General features: G+C 39.1%; 2 protein-coding genes across 2 annotated transcripts; both read left to right on the plus strand.

Annotated features, from left to right (window-relative positions):
- Positions 1-23: 23 nt before the first annotated feature.
- On the plus strand, positions 24-10,587 carry LOC310662184 (butyrophilin-like protein 3; the record flags this gene model as incomplete). Its single annotated transcript, XM_083408954.1, has 4 exons — positions 24-280; positions 1,727-1,753; positions 9,366-9,392; positions 10,061-10,587. The coding sequence occupies exons 1-4, from the start codon at positions 208-210 to the stop codon at positions 10,585-10,587; spliced, it is 654 nt and encodes a 217-aa protein (XP_083265080.1). The 5' UTR covers positions 24-207.
- A 2,083-nt stretch (positions 10,588-12,670) lies between these two features.
- LOC310663440 (vomeronasal type-2 receptor 26-like) lies at positions 12,671-14,742 on the plus strand. Its single transcript, XM_083411273.1, has 2 exons — positions 12,671-13,291; positions 14,351-14,742. Exons 1-2 carry the CDS (start codon positions 13,074-13,076, stop codon positions 14,712-14,714), a joined length of 582 nt encoding a protein of 193 aa, XP_083267399.1. The 5' UTR covers positions 12,671-13,073; the 3' UTR covers positions 14,715-14,742.
- The last annotated feature ends 4,928 nt before the right edge of the window (positions 14,743-19,670 follow it).

Raw genomic sequence — 19,670 nt, forward strand, 5'->3', positions numbered from 1 at the left:
GAGTTGAGCAAGGAAGGAATAATCCTGTCATATCCTCAAGATACCTTGCCAGGCTAATGCTTTATATACCATAACTTGTATTATTAATAGTAGTTGTGTTGGCAATAGTAGCTAACAGGCAGAGTAGTAGAAGGGTCTCTCCCCACAAAAGATACCCCTTTAGCTATATTGGTGCAAATAAATCCTTGATTAATCATACTTACATGTATGTATAAAGTGTGTATGACTAACATTTTGCTATCACTCTTTGCAGACCTAAATCATATAACCAAAGCAATAGGTAAGATCAGATTGTTTCCCTTTTCTCAAGCTCACTTTTATATACAGGCAGGATTTCTTCTCTCCTTCCAAGATTTCAAAAGCCCAATTTTCTGCAGTATAGGTTCATCGATTCATCTCCTGTCTAGGCATTTCATATTGCTATGAAGTTTTATTCCTGGAACCATGTTCAAATTGACAAGTGCAAGAGGCATTTCAAACTGGAAGCATTCCATAATGCTGACAACTTGGAGTTGGGCTGTTAAGGGTCTTCCAGATATATCAAGAAAGGAAAGGATGAACTAGATCTATTAGCTAGAGAAGAGGAAGCCAAGGAGAAGGAGATATGTAATCATGTTTATATGTTGGGGGGGATAAAAATAGGAAGAATAATCTATGTATTCTTCTGGTTTTAACATGTGACTTATAATGTACCAGGAATTCAAGCGGTAAAACATCATGGGCAAGCCCTGCCACTGCCTATGTATGGTCACAACTGAAGCATTGACTGGCTCCAGTAATTTTCATGGCAGATCTGCCAAAAGCCATCTTCTGCCTCCTGCTTTTTTCAGATCCACTGCTAGAGAGAACTCTCATGTGCAGAAGCTAAGTCAGGAAGTGCCGTTTCCACCCCAGCAGGATTGCAGCCCAATCCCCGCCCCCCCCCCACTGCCTCTCTTTTCTGCCAATGGCTACAGCTCTGCTGAGCTTGCCTGATGAGCTGGTCATTACTTTCCTCTCTCTCCCATGTGAGTCTCTGGGCAGACCCACAACATGTGTTTTGGAGCACAGCCAATGGAGCACAGCCAGTGCTTCCAAAGTGAATAACACTTGCCAAATTATGGGCAAAGTGGCCCAAGATTTTGTTTTGATTTTGTTTTTTGTCCTCTATGATCGGTGTAAAACTTCTACTTTGCTTAGTTCCCCTTTTGGTCTTTAACCTTTATTTTTGGAAGAATTGGGTGAAATTGTCAGGCATGGTTTTTTTTCCCCATTCAGTGGGGATGAATCCTTCCAAAATTAAAAAGAATACCTGCTGCAAAGTTTCTGTAGACTTTCCGTTTGAGGTAGCTAACAATAAGCCACATAAATTGCATTTTAAAGTCATATATGAAAACAGCATATATGAGAGAAGTACTTCTGGGAAAGAAATCTTCCAAATTATGGACAAATAGGTGCAGGGTTGTTTTGTGCTGGGCACAAACCAAATTAAAAGGAATTTGCTCCCCTGTCTGTGCTTTTGAGAGCAGTGATTTTATTATGAGAATAGCACACATCATACAGGTATCCATAGGAAAGTAACCTGCACAATTGTAAAAGGAGCACAGAGGATATGAAATTACAATGAATGGAGGACGGGCTGCTTCAGGCTAGTGTTCTGCTCAAATTGCAACAAGTATCCCAGGAACTGAATGAAAAGCTGGGTACATGTGTGCTAAGATTTACTCTTTTTCATTTATTGTTGTAGAAACTGAGAAACGCACAGGAAGAGCAAGTGAGTATCCTTTGAATGAATAACTAGCCACAAAGTGCCTGTAGTCTTTGATAAACTGCAAGCTTCTTTCCTGCACTTATGTGAGCCATTCTTACCAGCTCCTTGTTACACAGCCAAAGGCCAGCAGACTTGGGTTGGCACTGAGAGAGCCCTTGGGTTTTTTTCCTTCCAGATCTCCAGATAGGCATTTTAGAGGAAGGGTTGGATATACATTTCAAAATGAGACTGCGACCTGAAAAGAGAGACAATGCACCTACTTTTATAACCCAATAAAATCTTTAATAAAAATTACTTTAAAAAATAGAAAATTAAATCAACAAATCCATGTTCCTAGTAAAATATAGAACGTGGGGAACAGGCCCACCTATTGACTGCTAAACAAATAATAGCACAATATATTCTGATGAACTCCTGTTTCAATAACTTTGCTGGATGTGGTGCTGAAGAATCATTTATTGTTCTGAGAGCAAGTGTGGTGTAGTGGTTAAGAGTGGTAGACTCGTAATCTGGAGAACCGGGTTCGCGTCTTTGATCCTTGACATGCAGCTGCTGGGTGACCTTTTTTTTTATATAAATAATTTTTATTCACTTTCCAATAAACATTTTTTCCAGATTTAACATTTGTTTTGACATAAACATCTTTTTTGACTTCCATCAGCCTATCTGAGAATTCTCCATACTCTCACTACGTCTCACATTTCTTACATTTATCTTGCACATTATATCTCTTAATCTTAACCTTTCTTTTTAAACAACATTTCTATCAGTCTTTTTCACAAAGCCTCCTAAAAGCCAACAAGCGTTAGTTGCTCCTCACATTCAGTTTTGATATATTCTGTAAATTTACTCCAGTCCTCGGAAAATCTCTGATCACGTTGGTTCCTTATTTTTCCAGTCCATTTGTCCATCTCTGCATACTCCATCAATTTCATTCTCCATTCTTCCTTGGTCGGCATTTCTTCCTGCTTCCATTTCTGGGCCATCAAAATTCTTGCTGCTGTCACTGCATATCTAAACAGTTTCACATCTTTCTTACTAATTTCATTCCCTACTATCCCAAGTAGAAATGCTTCTGGTTTCTTGATAAATGTATATTTCAACATTTTCTTCATCTCATTATAAATCATTTCCCAAAAGCATTTCACTTTTTTACATTCCCACCACATGTGGTAAAATGTTCCCTCTTTTTCTTTACATTTCCAACATTTGTTACAGATTTTATACATCTTACCAAGTTTCACTGGTGTTACGTACCATCTATACATCATTTTCATTACGTTTTCTTTTATTGTAGTACATGCAGTGAATTTCATTCCCTCCTCCCACAATTTTTTCCATTGATCGAACTGAATATTATATCCGAAATCTTTGGCCCACTGGATCATAACCGATTTCACTTCCTCATCTTTCATATGCCACTCAAGCAATAATTTATACATTTTTGACAGAACTTTAACATCATTATTCAAAATTTCCTGCTGAAACCTCGATTGCTTTTCTTGGAAACCTCTTTCCCACAATGTCTTTTTAAACATCGCATTTATCTGGTGGTAATGCAGCCAATCATATACATTTTCCATAACTTCTTCATATGGTTTTAGTTTCCATTTATTACCTTCTTTCACCATCAAATTCTCATATGTAATCCAATTCCCTGACATATTGACCTTTCTTAAACTCATAATTTCCAATGGTGATAACCAGTATGGTGTTTTGAATTCTAAAAGGTTTTTATACCTATTCCAAACCTCATTCAGCGGTCCTCTAAAGATGTGGTTTTCAAAACCTCTATGCACTCTATTCTTTTCACACCATAAATATGCGTGCCACCCGAATCTATTGTCATACCCTTCTAGATCCAACAATTGTGTGTTTTCTAATTTTATCCATTCCTTTATCCAGCAAAGACACGAAGCTTCATAGTACAGCTTTAAGTCTGGCAGGACAAAGCCTCCTCTTTCTTTCACATCTGTCAGTATCTTAAATTTTATTCTTGGCCGCTTGCCCTGCCATATATATCTTGATATTGTTCTTTGCCATTCCTTAAATATTGTCACACCCCTGATTATTGGAATTGTCTGAAACAAAAACAACAGTTTCAGTAGCATGCTCATCTTTATCGTTGCAATTCTTCCCCAGAATGATAATTTCATTCTTCCCCACACCTCCAGGTCCCTTTTGATTTTATTCCATTCTGGTACGTAATTGTTCTGATACAGGTCAATATTCCTGGGTGTTAACATAATCCCTAGATATTTTACTTTTTTAACCACATTCATCTCAGTTTGTTGCTGTATTCTTTCAATTATTTCTTGGTCGATGTTTTTAGCCATTATTTTGGTCTTTTTCCTATTTAATTTGAAACCAGACACCTTACCAAACTGTTCTATCTCTTCCAACACCTCTTTTATACTTTGCTCAGGATCCTCAATAGTTAAAACCAAGTCATCAGCAAAGGCTTTTACCTTGTATTCATTACATCCTATTGTTACACCTTTTACATTTCCATTGTCTCTTATTGATCTCAAAAACACTTCCAGGACCGAGATGAACAATAACGGAGACAAAGGACACCCTTGTCTTGTACCCTTAGTTATGGCAATATTTTCAGTGATAACGTTATTCACAATCAGCTTCGCTCTTTGATCTGAATATATTGCCTTTATACCATTCAGAAAAGCTTGACCTGTATCCATATATTCTAAATTCTTTAGCATAAATTCCCAAGAAATATTATCAAAGGCCTTCTCTGCATCCACAAATATTAACATTGCTTGTTTGTCCTTCCCGCTTGACAGATATTCTATTACATTAATTACATTCCTTATGTTATCTTTCATCTGTCTTCTGGGAAGGAAACCTGTTTGATCATTGTGGATCATTTCCTTTAATATCTTTTTCATTCTGCTTGCTAGTACACTAGCAAACATTTTATAATCATTATTCAATAGTGAGATTGGCCTATAATTCTTTACTTGTGTCAAATCTGAATCTTGCTTGGGAATAAATGTTATATATGCTTCTTTCCAGGTCTCCGGTATTTCTCCTTTTTCCAATATGTTATTCATTACTTCTCTTAATGGTACAAGCAGGGTGTATTTCAATTCTTTATAATATCTTGCACTAAATCCATCTGGTCCCGGTGACTTCCCGCTTTTCAAATCCTTTATTGCCATTTGAATCTCCTCTAATTCTATTGGTTTGTTCAATTTGTTTTTATTACTCTCCGATATTTTTTGCACCTTTTTCTTCTCTAGATATTCCTCTATTAATTTCATATTAATTTTCTCCTTTCTTTTATACAGTTCACGGTAGAAGTCCACAAAACCTTTCCTTATACCTTTCTGACTCACAATTTCCAGATCCTCTATCTTTATTTTGTTAATCATCATCATCATCATCAATCTTTATTACGGTCCAGAGACCCAAATTTTGTTAATCATATTTTGCTCTTTCCTTTTCTTAATTTGCCACGCCAGCCATTTCCCTGATTTATTTGCAAATTCAAAGTTCTTTTGTTTCATTCTTCTTATATTCCATTCTACTTCTTTATTGATTATCATTGCGAATTGCGTCTGGAGTATTTTTATACTTTGTTTTACTTTTTCATCTTTTGGTCTTATAGTCAATTTTTTCTCATTTTCCATTATTTGTCTGAGAATCTCTTTCTTTCCTTTTTCTCTCATTTTATTCTTAATCGCATTTTGTTGAATGAAGAATCCTCTCATGACCGCTTTACTTGCATCCCAAACCGTACTCATTTCTGTCCCCTTATTGACATTGTTTACAAAATAGTCTTTTAGACATTTCTGAGCATTATCTACTATTTTCTGGTCATCAAAAAGACTCTCATTCAGCCTCCACCTATAAGATCTTTCTTCAAATCCTTTCAAAATGGCTTTTACCGCGTTGTGATCTGATAATACCTTTGGTTGGATCTCAATTTTTTGCATTCTTGTAGTTAATTCATTGGACACCCAAATCTGATCAATTCGTGACATTGATTGATTTACCTCCGAGTAGAAGGTAAATTGTTTTTCCAGTGGGTGTCTCAATCTCCATATATCCACCAAATTACAATTTTCTACCATATCGAAAAAGGTTTTTGGTAATTTCCCTTCCTTCTTTTTCTCTTTATCTCGTAGTCTGTCCATTTCTATTGAAACCACTCCATTCATATCACCCATGATTATCATTTTTTGATCCAAATATTCAAATAATTTTCCCTCCAAACTTTTGAAAAATTCTGCTTTACTTCCATTCGGTGCATACACTCCGATTACTACCAACGTCTCGCCCTGCCAATTGACTTGTACTGCAATATATCTTCCTTCCTCATCTTTAAAAAGTTGTTGTGCCTCTAATTTACTTTTTATATACAAAACCACCCCTCTCTTTTTGCTTTTATCTGATGAAATATATTCGTTCCCCAACTTTTTGTTGACCAAAATTTTTCTATGTGATTTTTTAACATGCGTCTCTTGTAAACAAATAATGTCCAAATTTTTTTGTTTTAAATATTGTCCCAATTTATTTCTCTTTTTTTTTATCGTTCATTCCCTTCACATTCCAAGTCCAAAGTTTCAGTGCCATGTTGTCTGCCAATTAAATATTTTTACTTTATTTCTCTTCCTCTTCTTCTTCTTTATCAATATCCTCTTCGTCTTCTCTTTTTTCTCCTCTTCCCCTCCTCCTGTCCCTTTTACTTCTTTCTTCGTCCTCCTCCAGCTCTGCTGAGTCCCCTTCATCACCTCCTGTCCCTGGTTCCTCTGTCTCTTCTTCTTCCCTGGTCAGCTCTTTGTATCTTCTATAAAAATTTTCTACTTCTTCCTTTTTTATCAGCCTGTGCCTCTTCCCTTTATATGCAAATGACACGCCTTCGGGAAATTCCCATTTGAATTCAATCCCATTCTTCTTCAATGTTTGAACCAATTGTCTATATTGATCCCTTTTTTTCAAAAGCCTCAGCGGCACATCTTTAAAGAAAATTATGTAATTCCCGTCGATGTTCAAACGTTTTTCTCTGTTTTTTTGCAAAATCAGATTTCTCATTTCTCTATCTTTAAAAATAATCAGGCAATCCCCTGGGAGTTTTTTCGCTCTGACTGTTCTTGTTTTAATCCTGAAGGCGTTCTGTATTGCCTTTTCCACGTCTTCTATTTTCATATCCAACCATTGGGCAATTTCTGCCGTCAATTTCTCTTTAATTTTTTCTCCTGGGGCTTCTGGCACCGCCCTCAGTCTCAGATTCGTTTCCCGTTGCCGAAGTTCGTTCATCGCAACTGCGTCCCACACCTCATCCTGCGTCCTATTTACTTCTGATATTTCCGCTCTCTTTCTCCTCTTCCTTCCTCATCTCTCTCATGTCTGACTTTGTCCTTTTCATTCCTTCCTCTGCTGGGTGACCTTGGGCCTATCACACTTCTCTGAAGTTTCTCAGCCCCACTCACCTCACAGAATGTTTGTTGTGGGGGAGGAAGGGAAAGGAGAATGTTAGCCGCTTTGAGACTCCTTTGGGTAGTGATAAAGCGGGATATCAAATCCAAACTCTTCTTCTCTTCTTCTTGGGACAGTGAAATAACTTATTATCATAAGAATTTATATGTGATAATAACAGTTTTCGATATCTACATAGGAGGGACATGACTGCAATGGGGAAGGAGGAGATGAACAGCCAGCAGTGTGGAGCATTAGGTGGTGGATGCCTGGCAGTGGCGAGGAACAAGGGGTCATGGGGGGGGTCACAGGGAGCAGCCCTGTGGGCTTTGCATCTAGCATGCACTGAAAGCAACATAGGACCTATATGGATTTTCAGTTGTGTAGCTTGACCTCACATCTTAGTCATTTGCTTCTTCTCGTTTATTTTCTTAACTCTTCATTGTTCTAATTCAAGTCATTCTTTTATAGGTGTTTGTGAATTGGAACGCCGTGTTGGTGAGACAAAATTTGATGTATGGATTTGGAGGCAGGGATTAGGGATTGAATTAATAGGGAAGGAGTAGGACAGTGACATGCATTTTGGTAGGAAAAAGTACTGTACAGTGGTGCCTCGCAAGACGAAATTAATTCGTTCCGCGAGTATCTTCGTCTAGCGGTTTTTTCGTCTTGCGAAGCAACCCTATTAGCGGCTTAGCGAATTAGCGCTATTAGCGGTTTAGCAGATATTAGCGGCTATTAAAGGCTTAAGGGGTTAGCAGATTAGCTGCTAAAAGGCTATTAGCGGTTTAGCGGGTTAGAAAAAGGGGTTGGGGAGCGGAAAAAAATCTCAAGACTCGCAAGACATTTTCGTCTTGCAAAGCAAGCCCATAGGGAAATTCATCCTGCGAAGCGCATTGAAAAACGGAAAACCCTTTCGTCTACTGGGTTTTCCGTCTTGCGAGGCATTCGTCTTGCGGGGCACCACTGTATTTTACAATTTGGCTCAGAATTTTTTTTGGTAACATTTATTTCATGTATGGTTAGTACTACATAGAATTCCAAATATATAATAGTATTATGAGTTTACCCTGCAATATATTTTCCATAGGTTGGATCCAAGTAAGTTAGTTGCACTTGGTCCACCTTTAAATCAATGGGACAAATACGTCACCATGACTAATTTCTTACTTTAATTTCAATAGGACCTAAGCATGACCAAGATCACATCTGCACCATACATTTAAAACAATATTATACCACTTTATCCGTAATGGCTTTCCCCAAAGCATATTGCAACTGTTATTTGTTAAGGGTGCTTGGAGTTGTGAGGAAACACACACAACCACTATTCCTTTAAAGCCCTAAATGGCCTCAGTCCTGTATACCTGAAGGAGCGTCTCCACCCCCATCTTTCAGCCTGGACACTGAGGTCCAGCACAAGGGCATTCTGGTGGTTCCCTCATTGCGAGAAGTGAGGTTACAGGGAACCAGACAGAGGGCCTTTTCGGTACTGGGGCCCGCTCTGTGGAATGCCCTCCCATCTGATGTCAAGGAAATAAGCAGCTATCCTATTTTTAAAAGACATCTGAAGGCAGCCCTGTTTAGGGAAGCTTTACATGTTTAATACTGTATTGTTTTTAAAATTCAATTGGGAGCCTCCCAGAGTGGCTGGTGAAACTCAGCCAGATGGGCAAGGTATAAATAATAAAATTTATTATTATTATTATTATTATTATTATTAATTATTATTCCCCTCACAGAGCTGCACTTTCCGGAGGATTGATGGTTAAACCACTGTGGGAACTGTAGCTCTATAAGGCGTCTCCTAACAGCTCTCAGCATCCTTAACAAACTGCAGTTCCTAGGATGCTTTAGGGGTAGTCATGGAATAATAATGCTATAAATATAAGTTGAGGATGTGGACTAAGTTTGTCATGATTCACAGCCCCATATATTTTGACAATGATATCACTAATTGGAATATTCTTTCACTTTAGGTGTTCTCCGCAAGGAGCTGGGTAAGGCAGATGGCTTTTGATGAGGCAATGATTGTTCTGTACTGAAGTATTGTTTTCTAGTATGTTAATTGGGTCTAAATCACTTTATTCAATTCTGAAAAATTCTGGGTTGTTCACTTGTTTCATAGATGTTTCTCTGTTCTCTATGATTGATAAATTTTCTCTTCTGCTTGTAGAGGTTAGAAGAGCTCAGAAATACGCAGGTAAGGAAACTGTCATGATTAGCCTTAATGCATGGATGTGCGTACATGACTCAAATGTCATCACTGAGTGACTTTTCACTTGTGGTCCTTTTTCATATGAAAACATCACAGTAGCGATGAATTAATTCAATTTGTGCTTTCATAGTTTTAATGAATTCTGAGGCAATCAGAATTCAACATTGGGAAGGCTAAAACTGTCCTATCCTTGCTCTAGTTGTATGAAAATGCAGAGCTGACATGCACACAGACCAGAGAGGAACTGAGCTAACAGATTTCTTTAGGACTGTACTTTGGATGTGGCTGTCTGTATAGAGAAGTCAGCACTTGAGCTCTTTCTCATGTCTATTATTGTTAATTTATCTCAAAAGAGCCCAGGGCAGAAAACAGATCCACAATGTAAAATTAAAAACAAAACAAAAACATTCTGAAACAGGGGAAGGGGTGACGACGACACCTCTACAGCCATGTCTTCTTATTGTACTGAGTTCCTACACAAATGTGTTGGCATTTCTATATAGACAAACCAGTTGCGTTTCTATATCCAAGTTGTGAAGTAACTATAATTGGTCAACTATGAGATAAAATGTGTTTGCTACAGCAGATTGAGGCATCTACTGCTCTGAAACAAAAAATTGTTTCCTTTCTCCCTGTGATTGCTTCCCTTATAGTTTCTCTCGCTTTGGATTCATATTGTAAACATCCAGAAATCAGCAGAAGTGAGGATAAAAAAAGAGCCAGCCTTCAACCTCTCACCACAGGGAAAGAAGAAACTGCTCTGGGAACTTGGATTTTTGTGGGGAAAGAAGGTTATGCCACTGGGAAACACTACTGGGAGGTGGAGGTGGGAAAGAGGTTGGACTGGGAGCTGGGGGTGCTGACTCAGGCAGAAAGGGACAAATTCAAAAAGAAAAAGGTTAAGTCCTTTAAGGAAGGCTGCTGGGCTCTGAGAAGCAGTCAAGAAAAATTCTTTTCTGGTCCATGTGAGAAAGAGATTAAAAAGGACCCAGAGCAGACTTATTCCATGATTGGTTTGTTACTGGATCAAGAAAAATGGGAAATCTCATTTTATAGCATCAAAAAGGCCAAATTCCTTATAGATTCGATCTCCATTACACCCACTGACAAATTGTACCCATTTTTAGCTTATGACAGCGCTTCAGAAAATAGTGACCCAAAGCCATCAAAGAATCTCTGATAGAAAAGAAGAGTTTTCAGGAAAGAACTGTTGGCATGAAATGCCCAAGCTTCACAAGGAGGGTAAAAAAATGGAAACAGTACTGGACATACTAGAACGACTGAACTGATTGATATTTTGCTTTGCTTTTGCATTTCTTTTTCTTTCATCTTTTTTTAAAAAAAATAAAATGCTATGGATGCACATTTATGGCACCAACTTGACTGTCATAAGAATCCTATGCTGACCCTTAGTCAGGCATACTATTCTTGAATCTCTTCCCTCCAACACAGATCTTTCTCAGAAAGAGAAGATAGATTGTGCCATTACTGTATATTTTCCTTCTTTTTTGTGTAAGAGCCCTTTGTCATATTTGTAAATAAAATTGAAATAAAAAAATGCTAAAAACAGAGATTGTTGGGAGTTGAATGCTAATGTAGGGTCCACACACACACACACACTTGTGCAAGTGAAAACCTTTATGTAATAGAGAGCATGTGCAAAGCAGGCAGCAGAGTAGAGGTTGAAATGGGGCAATCTGTGTTTAAGGAAGAATTGAGAAGAGTAAGGAAGAAGGTGAAAGGGAAAAGAGAGTGAATGAGAAAATGGAGGAACAAAAGGAGTTGCAAAAAAAAGAGAGAATGGGAGACATGGAAAATGGGTTAATATTAAAGGAGAGGTATGCAATGGCCTGAAGAAGAGGAGGGGATGATGTATTCATAACTGAGCAGAAGGTAAAATGAGTGTTATGAGATATATGTCTGAACAGACATGCTTGTACACCATACACATAGTGGTTTATTACATGGAAATGAAAAGAGACCATGCAGGTTGATGCTGCTTCATACAACGAGTACAGACACCCTAAACCTAAAGAGCAAAGAGAGTCCCTAACTAGACACTGAGTGCAGTCGTGTGCTACAGAGTCCCATTAAAATGGAAAGGGAGGGGTATACCTGATCAAGAAGCAAGCAGAACACAAAGTGAGGGATTTGAGATTGTGCTTTTTGAAAAAGTAAAGTTCTGCCCCTCAAAACAACAGTGTCTCTCACCCATTCCCTGGTTTGTGGTCAAGCAAAGCATGTGGTTCTTTTAATCTAGAAAGGAGAAAGTGTTCTGGGTATTGAAAAGTTAAATTGATGTTGGTAGGGAAGAGAACTGCATGCAACTGAAAGCAAGTGTTAAAACATTGGTATGTTTAGCTTGTTGACAAGGGATACACAAATTCAAAAAAATATGTCTTGTGGTAAGCTTTATATATGGAATCGCTCGTCTGAAGATCATACTTGGGCCCACTTAAATGTACTGTCTTCCCCTGTCCAAATATGTGCACAAACGGTTTGTTTTTGTTTGTTTGTTTGTTTGTTTGTTTGTTTGTTTGTTTCAGTGGAACTATGCACACTAAATAAGCACTGTAGAAGCCCTACTGTGATGAAAACAAGAAGATTAAAAAATTGCAGGCCTGGCAACTCAAAATGTTATCCGTTACCACTAATTATAACTTTTTGTATTTAATTCTAATTCCAAATATCTGATTATAATTTAAATAGATGTCAGTCGCAATACAGAGAAGGGGAAGTACAATACAGTGGTACCTCGGGTTACATACGCTTCATGTTACATACGCTTCAGGTTACAGACTCTGATAACCCAGAAATAGTGCTTCAGGTTAAGAACTTTGCTCCAGGATGAGAACAGAAATCGTGCAGCGGTGGCGCAGCGGCAACAGGAGGCCCCATTAGCTAAAGTGGTGTTTCAGGTTAAGAACAGTTTCAGGTTAAGAAAAGACCTCCAAAACAAATTAAGTACTTAACCCGAGGTACCACTGTATACGGTTTGCACCAGAGTTAGGGATAGTGACAATTCTGAATGTCTGACCAACACTTTTAAGTTGGGCGCTGTTCATATGTGTCTTAAGTTCCCCAACAACCATTGTAGGATGTGAAAATCAGCAGTATTTCTCTTTACCAAGATTTGGGTGAGACAGAGTTATTGGAGATGGCTGGTGCACAGTTCCCTCAGTGTCTAAATTGCTAACCCTGTAATAATTGTTGATTTGACTCCAGACCAAACTTTCGAATTTCCAATGGTTTTCTCTTTGCGTTTGTCATTCCACTGCCACACACACTTAGCTGGGCCAACAGGAAGAGGATAAGGAGATTTGAGATGTGACAAACATGTTTTCTTCAGTAGTGCTACAATGAGCCCATAACTAGGAAATTACTGGCTTCCTTTGTAATTATCAAAATGATTGTGATTAATGTTAATTTAATATATGTCGCCCTGAAGCTCCTGTGGTCACTAGCTCAGTTTGTGATTAAGGCTGGATGATCATTTTTAAAATGTGCTGCATTCTGAATTGGATGTAGGGGCTAAGAAGGGCATCAATCAGATCTCAGTAATGTTACATTTTATAACTGAGGACTCAAGGAGCAGCTGTTCAAAACCTGGCTGAGATAATGTGACAACAAAGGCATTTCTGCCAAGGGGGCAAATTTGCCCTCAGCATGGTGATATTAGCAGTGTTGCTAGCAGCGCTGCTTCCTCCTGCTGTGTGCCAGCAGCATCCTCTTAAATGTGCCAACAGTGAGCGCATTCCTATTCCTCACAAATATTATCAACTAGGTGATTTCATCATCGGAGGCATTGCTTCTCAAATGATCCTGCTTTCTGAAGAGAAAACTTTCAAAAAAGACCCCATTCAGCAACAGAATCGAGAACCTGTGTAAGGATGATCCCTTGTTGGTTATTGGCTTTTGTGTAAGGGGGAAAAAATGTGTAAAGAACATTTTAGGAAATATATCATCTGGCATGTGGTGCTTACAACAAATTGTGCCAGAAATATGGAGGGGTCATGTTCAGAGTTCCAGCCTTCCAGTTATGTTGGTTAGAGCACAGTGCTGACAACGCCAAGGTTGTAGGTTCAGTCCCCATATAGGACAGCTGCATATTCCTGCATTACAGGGAGTTGGGCTAGATGATCCTCAGGGTCTCTTCCAACACTATAATGCTTCTGTACAATATTTCAATTCATTCTCCATCCCACTGCTCCTTCCCACTGGATTACAGCTATTCCATAAATACATTAGTGTAGGAGACTAGCAGCAGGAATAATTTGTACAGACAGGAACTGGAATGGTATTGCAAACTGTCTTGTTTCTCCCCACAAAAATAAATTCCAAGCTATATCTGAGATACATCCCCTCCATTGAAATAGTAATAAAGGACAAGACTGTAGTTAAAAAACAAACGAACCCTATATTCTGGAAATGTGGAAGGAAATCATGGTGAATATGCATTTCCTTTCCTTTAGCTAAGTCACTACACAGATCATCAACCTCTTCAAAGAATGGCTCCTTCCTTGTGTGCCTGCCTTGAAATGCAACACATGGACTTAAACTTGTGGGGAGGGTGGAATTCCTTTTAATATTCTAATGGTAGCCCATCCCCATCAAGACTGCATCTCAACTTTCCTTTGGACATGGATGTGCATGTTCATGAAAGGCTCAGCAAGCACCTAAGCATGCAATATAACCAATGCTATGCAGAAAAATGAAACAACTCTTTCTGCATACTTCCTTGAAGTGTGTGTGTCTGCCCATTTTGTCCATCATATTATTGTCCAAGATGCTATTTTAAATAAATCTGATAAATGAATAATCTGCAGCAATGGGGTGGTATTGGTGTCCTACTCCAAAGCAGATGATCTTGGTGGCAAAACAGCAGTAATTGTTTTATCAAGAGTGAAATGCCCCTTTGAGATAACCTGTCATTGTCATTGTAGCTTTCTGACTAAACATTACCAGCATGTCTTGGCCTTGGCCTTTGCAGTAAAGGAGATCAATGAAAACCGCCAGATCTTACCCAATGTCACCCTGGGCTTCCACATCTATGACAGCTATTTCAGTGCGATGTGGACCTGTCATGCAACCATCGAGTTTCTTTCCACACTGAACAGATTTAAGCCCAACTACAAATGTGACACTCAGAGTAATCTGGTCGCTGTCATTGGGGGACTTAGCTCTGAAACTTCTCTACACATTGCAAGCATCCTGCAAATCTACAAGATTTCACAGGTAAGAAGAGAAGAGGATGTTAACAAATTTCACCATTTGCTTGCCTTTTACAATTTGGTTATGGGGGATTGAAACAAGAGTGTATTTATTCCCCCCCCCCCAAAAAAAAGGAGAAGTGCAAAAGATGGCACTGATTTGAATTAGTGCGCATGTGCCAACTTACATGTATAGATGTAAATTGAGAAACAATTATTATCAATGAAATAAAAAGATAACCTAGAAGTCCGTGACCAGCTCCCCTGTGTACCTGCATTCAGTTTGCTGCTCAGGTGATAGACTGCAAGTCCCGTGTTCTCCCTTCTGTTCCTTATAAGATGAACAAGCCTAGGTGAACTTCAGGCTTGCACACAAACACACACCTCGATTCCTCCAGAACAGCTAATGAAAGTAGGAATCTGGATGCTATCATAGCCATTTTTGCTTAACCAAAACTGAACATATTATCCAAACCAATATTGAACAAAACATTCCAGATAACAACTCTATTATTAGCGACACACACAGAATGAGATTTTGTTTTTCGTTCTTAATGTTTTTCTGACTCCCTCCACCACTTTTTCCTTTTTCTCTCCTCCGCACTTTCATCATTAGCTTTCGTATGGCTCTACTTCAGTAATGAGTGAGAAAACCCAAGTTTTCCCCACTTTCCAGATGGCCCCCAAGGAAACCCATCAATATATGGGGATTCTGCAGCTACTTCTGCATTTCAGGTGGATCTGGATTAGCATCCTTGCTGTGGATGATGATGATGGAGAAAGATTTTTGCAAATTGCACTCCCGTTATTTTTACAGAAGGGCATTTGTTTTGACTTCATCGACAGACTCCCTAGGTTCACTTTTATCTCTGAAGCTTTGAATACAGCAGACTTGCTTCAGGGAATATATGAAGTTATTATGAAGAGAAAAGCGAATGTACTGGTGTTTTATGGAGAAATCCAGGCCATAATCCTTTGGAGAACATTCCTATACATCCCAGCGACAGTTAATCCTAAAGGTAAAGTATGGATTATGTCAGACCAAATTGATATTATAGCTTTTAACTTTCATACGCAATGGGATTTTGAAGTCTTTCAAGGTGCTATAGCCTTCGCAAGTCATTCAAATATACTCCCGAGATTTCAACAATTTCTTCTGGGAAGAAATGTTTTCAGGGCCAAAGAAGATGGTTTTATCAAGGAGTTCTGGCAAAATGCATTCAAATGTAAATTCCCAAATTCTATGGTGGGTGAAATGGAAGCAGAAATCTGCACCGGAGAGGAGAACCTGAGCAACCTTCCTGGTGGGTTTTTTGAAATGAGCTTGACTGGTCACAGTTACAATATCTACAATGCAGTCTATGCTATAGCACATGCTTTGCAAGCCATACATTCTCTAAAATCAAAACACAAAGCAATGGTGGATAGAGGGAGCCTGACACTTCCAAATGAACAACTATGGCAGGTAAGAATATCATGAATAATCTAGTATTTACAGGTGGAAACAACACCACTGTTTGTAGATTAGCGTCTCTTCATGATTATTTCATTCACTCACAATATAATACCCTCCAACATCCCATGGATCAAAATTGGAATGCTTGTTTTTTTGGTCCTGAGCCCTCACGGGAGTCCAAATTGAGATGGCTTCTGTAATCTGGGATGTCCTGCTCAAATCAGGATGCTTAAGGGATATTCAATATGAGCTTCCTTTCTCTTCCCAAAAGCAAGGTAGGATGACCACGCATTGAAGAGCATCTTTCCTGTCTTCTGTTTGGCTTATTAGCCTATAGCTGGGGTGGGGATACTGTAATGCAGGACTCTTAGCTAAAGCATCCCTGACAGAGGGCCAGGACTTTAAAAAACCTCCAATGAAGGAGCGTTCATAACCTCTCAAAGGAGTCAGTTCCACTGTTGAACAGCTCTTAATGTCAGAAAGTTCTTCCTGTTGTTTAGTTGGAATCTCCTTTCTTGAAACTTGAAGCAATTGATTCGGGTCCAAGCCTCCAGAGCAGGAGAAAACAAGCTTGTTCCCATTTTCCACGCAACAGCCCTTTAGATATTTGAAGATGGATATGAATAAGGAGACATCTGCTAGATCAGACCAAAGGGCCATTTAGTTTAGCACTCTAGTTTCACCACAGTCAATCAGATGCCTATGAGAAGCCCACAAGGAGAACATGAGGGCAACAGTGCTCTCTCCACTGGTAATTCCCAGCAACTGGTATTCATAGTTATAGCGGAAGTAGCACCTAACACCAAGGAAACTAGTGCTAATACTCCCAGGAACCTCACCAAAATGCTGGAGAGAATGCACCTCCACAGGCACATACGTCCACATGTGGTGGGAATGCCCCAAAATCCAACTATTCTGGGCAACAATCATACAAGAAATATGCAAAATAACTAAGCAAGTCACCCCAGAACTGGCCCTATTAAACATCTTCCAAGATAATAATGCCCACTCACATCATAAAGAGCTCATAACCCACCTACTCTCAGCAGCCAGAAACATCATAGCCAGACACTGGAGAGATCTGTCAGGAGTAAGCATGGACCAATGGTACAAAATAGTATGGGAAACAGCCTTATTAGAAAAACTAATCAATAAACTGAAACAGATACAAGGACAAATAGAAGAAGACGCCTTCACCCCGGTATGGTTCCCCTTTATAATAAACACAGCCCAACAAGACAATGAAAAGAATCCACTAACAGCATACAAATCAATATGGCTAACCTGATTCAAAAACACTCACCCACCACACTCACACGTGAAAACAAAGTTCACCACAGCCAACTACAAACAAACAACCACACCCTAGGCCAACCCCAACCTCTCTCACCACCAAAGCAGCACAAGCGAATAGTAAAAAGAACCCGCACAAGTGACTCTGACACAAAATGCCACACATACATTAAGCAGAATAGAAGCATTGCCACCCGATCCCACCCCCACTCACTATTCCCCCACACACACCTCTTTCCCCCTTTTCTTCCTAAGGTAACACTAATGTCTCAACAAATGAAACTGATCTGTAGAAAATGTAACTTGAAAAAAGAGACATTGCACATACTTTGTAAACCAAGAAATCTATACTTAAAAATATGTTGTTGCTTTTTTTTAAAAAAAAGTTATAGCGGAAGTAGCACAAAGTCATCTAATTGATAAGTGTGTGCGCTTTTATGTATTAACTACTGTATTAGAAATTATAATGATGGAATTCAAATAATAACAAGGAAAGGGTCTCCTTACATAGCAGCAAAGTGAAACAGCCACATTAAAAAGTGTTATATCTTGGCCAGGGGTGGGGGAGGGAGGTTAGGGATAAACTTATAAAAATGGCTCTAATGAAAGCACTGTGAACAGAAAGTTCAACTCTGTTAGGAACCACAAAAAGGAGTAAAAGCAAAAGTTTTGTGAACGGTAAGGATGGACAGAACTCCACTGCTCTCTTGATTAGTATGATGTAATTAAATAGTTACTTGATATCTTCTGCAAGGGCAGTCATTAGCATTTCTCAGAGCCAAAGTTGCAGCTCTTTGCACTTTGGAAATAAAATGGTTCTGTTTCTTTTCTTTTTTCCAACCAGCTGCATCATTTTCTCAGAAGCGTCTCTTTTAACAATAGTGCTGGATATGAAGTTTCCTTTGACCACAATGGGGACCCGGTGGCTGGATTTGATGTCATAAACTGGGTCTTTTTCCCAAACCAATCTTTTCACAAAGTTGAAGTTGGAAAGATGGATTCCCTGCTTCCTCCAGAGGAAGCATTCACCATTAGGGATGATGTCATCACTTGGCACACCTGGTTTAATCAGGTAGGGTCCCGGTATAAATTGTTTGGGCCAGATTGAGGGGTCAAAGTGGTGTTTAGTCTTTACACCTAACATAAGTGGAGGTTTTTTTACTGCACATTCTTCCCTTGTCTCACCATTCCTCTGCCTCCAACTTCAACCTGTCAAATCTATTTGGCATGCCAGCCCTGCACCCTCCTGCACCCCTCTTCAACTTCTTGTGCTCTGGCACGACCCACAACATTGCCTACTCTTTGTAAGATTCAGAGCTCTGGGCTGGGTTTTTCTTATGTGTGTTTCTGCAATTTCCCTTTATTCCTGCTCTGTAAGTACCTGAATATCCCACCCTAACAGCCAAACAAGAGGCATGTGGTGCAATACAATCGTTAATATAAAACAGAAGTAATAAAAATGGTTTTATTATCTCTTTGTGTACTGAAGCATATCATTTCAGTTTTGCTGAAATGTCTTCAACAATGGCTAACACAATACTGAACCAACAATGCTACCATCTAACACAGACTTGGGCAAACTCTGGCCCTCCAGATGTTTTGGAACTACAATTCCCATCATCCCTAGCTAGCAGGACCAGTGTTCAGGGATGATGGGAATTATAGTCTCAAAACATCTGGCGAGCCGGAGTTTTCCTATGCCTGATCTAATACATCCACCACCAACTTTCATACCCACAACCAACCACTCCTCGAAATCAACTCCAAACACAGCTGACCCTAAACTGTATCCCATCAACATTCAAACTCCCTTTCAAACTCTCATCCAATCACCACTCACTACCTACATTCCAAGGACATTCTCACCAATCCCTCCCTAACATTAATTCCTCTAATATTCTTACACATATATTTGCCTTAATTACTCTACTTTTAAATATACATGCAATTTTATGTACATATGCACCAGAAAATCACAGACATCAATGTGTTATATTCATCACTTTGTGAGGCCTGATTTATTCCCCTTTGTCAACCTGTTGCTGAGTAAAATTATGGAAGTCTAACTTGAATTTCATGGAGAATAGCGTCTCTGAACTGTTCAAAATAAAGACTTCACAATTTAAAGTAACACAATTGATTCACTACTGTAGTAAGTGAGGTTGCTTAAAGTTTTTTCCTGGATCCTGTGCACTTGCCCATCCTGAGTAAGAAACAGAAAACTCCCTTTTGAAAAACTCCCTAAAGTGGGAGGATATGAATGCTCACTTTTAAAGGAGTGAAATAAATGGCAGGGTTGGCTAA

This window comes from Podarcis tiliguerta (genome assembly GCF_965153285.1).
Source record: "Podarcis tiliguerta genome assembly, chromosome: 13".
NCBI classification, from domain to species: domain Eukaryota; kingdom Metazoa; phylum Chordata; class Lepidosauria; order Squamata; family Lacertidae; genus Podarcis; species Podarcis tiliguerta.

Coding starts and splice junctions, on each gene's coding strand:
- LOC310663440 (XM_083411273.1), top strand. CDS start 13,074: ATGGTGATATTAGCAGTGTTGCTAGCAGCGCTGCTTCCTCCTGCTGTG. Junction 13,292..14,350: donor CAACAGAATCGAGAACCTGT/GTAAGGATGATC, acceptor TTGTCATTGTAG/CTTTCTGACTAAACATTACC.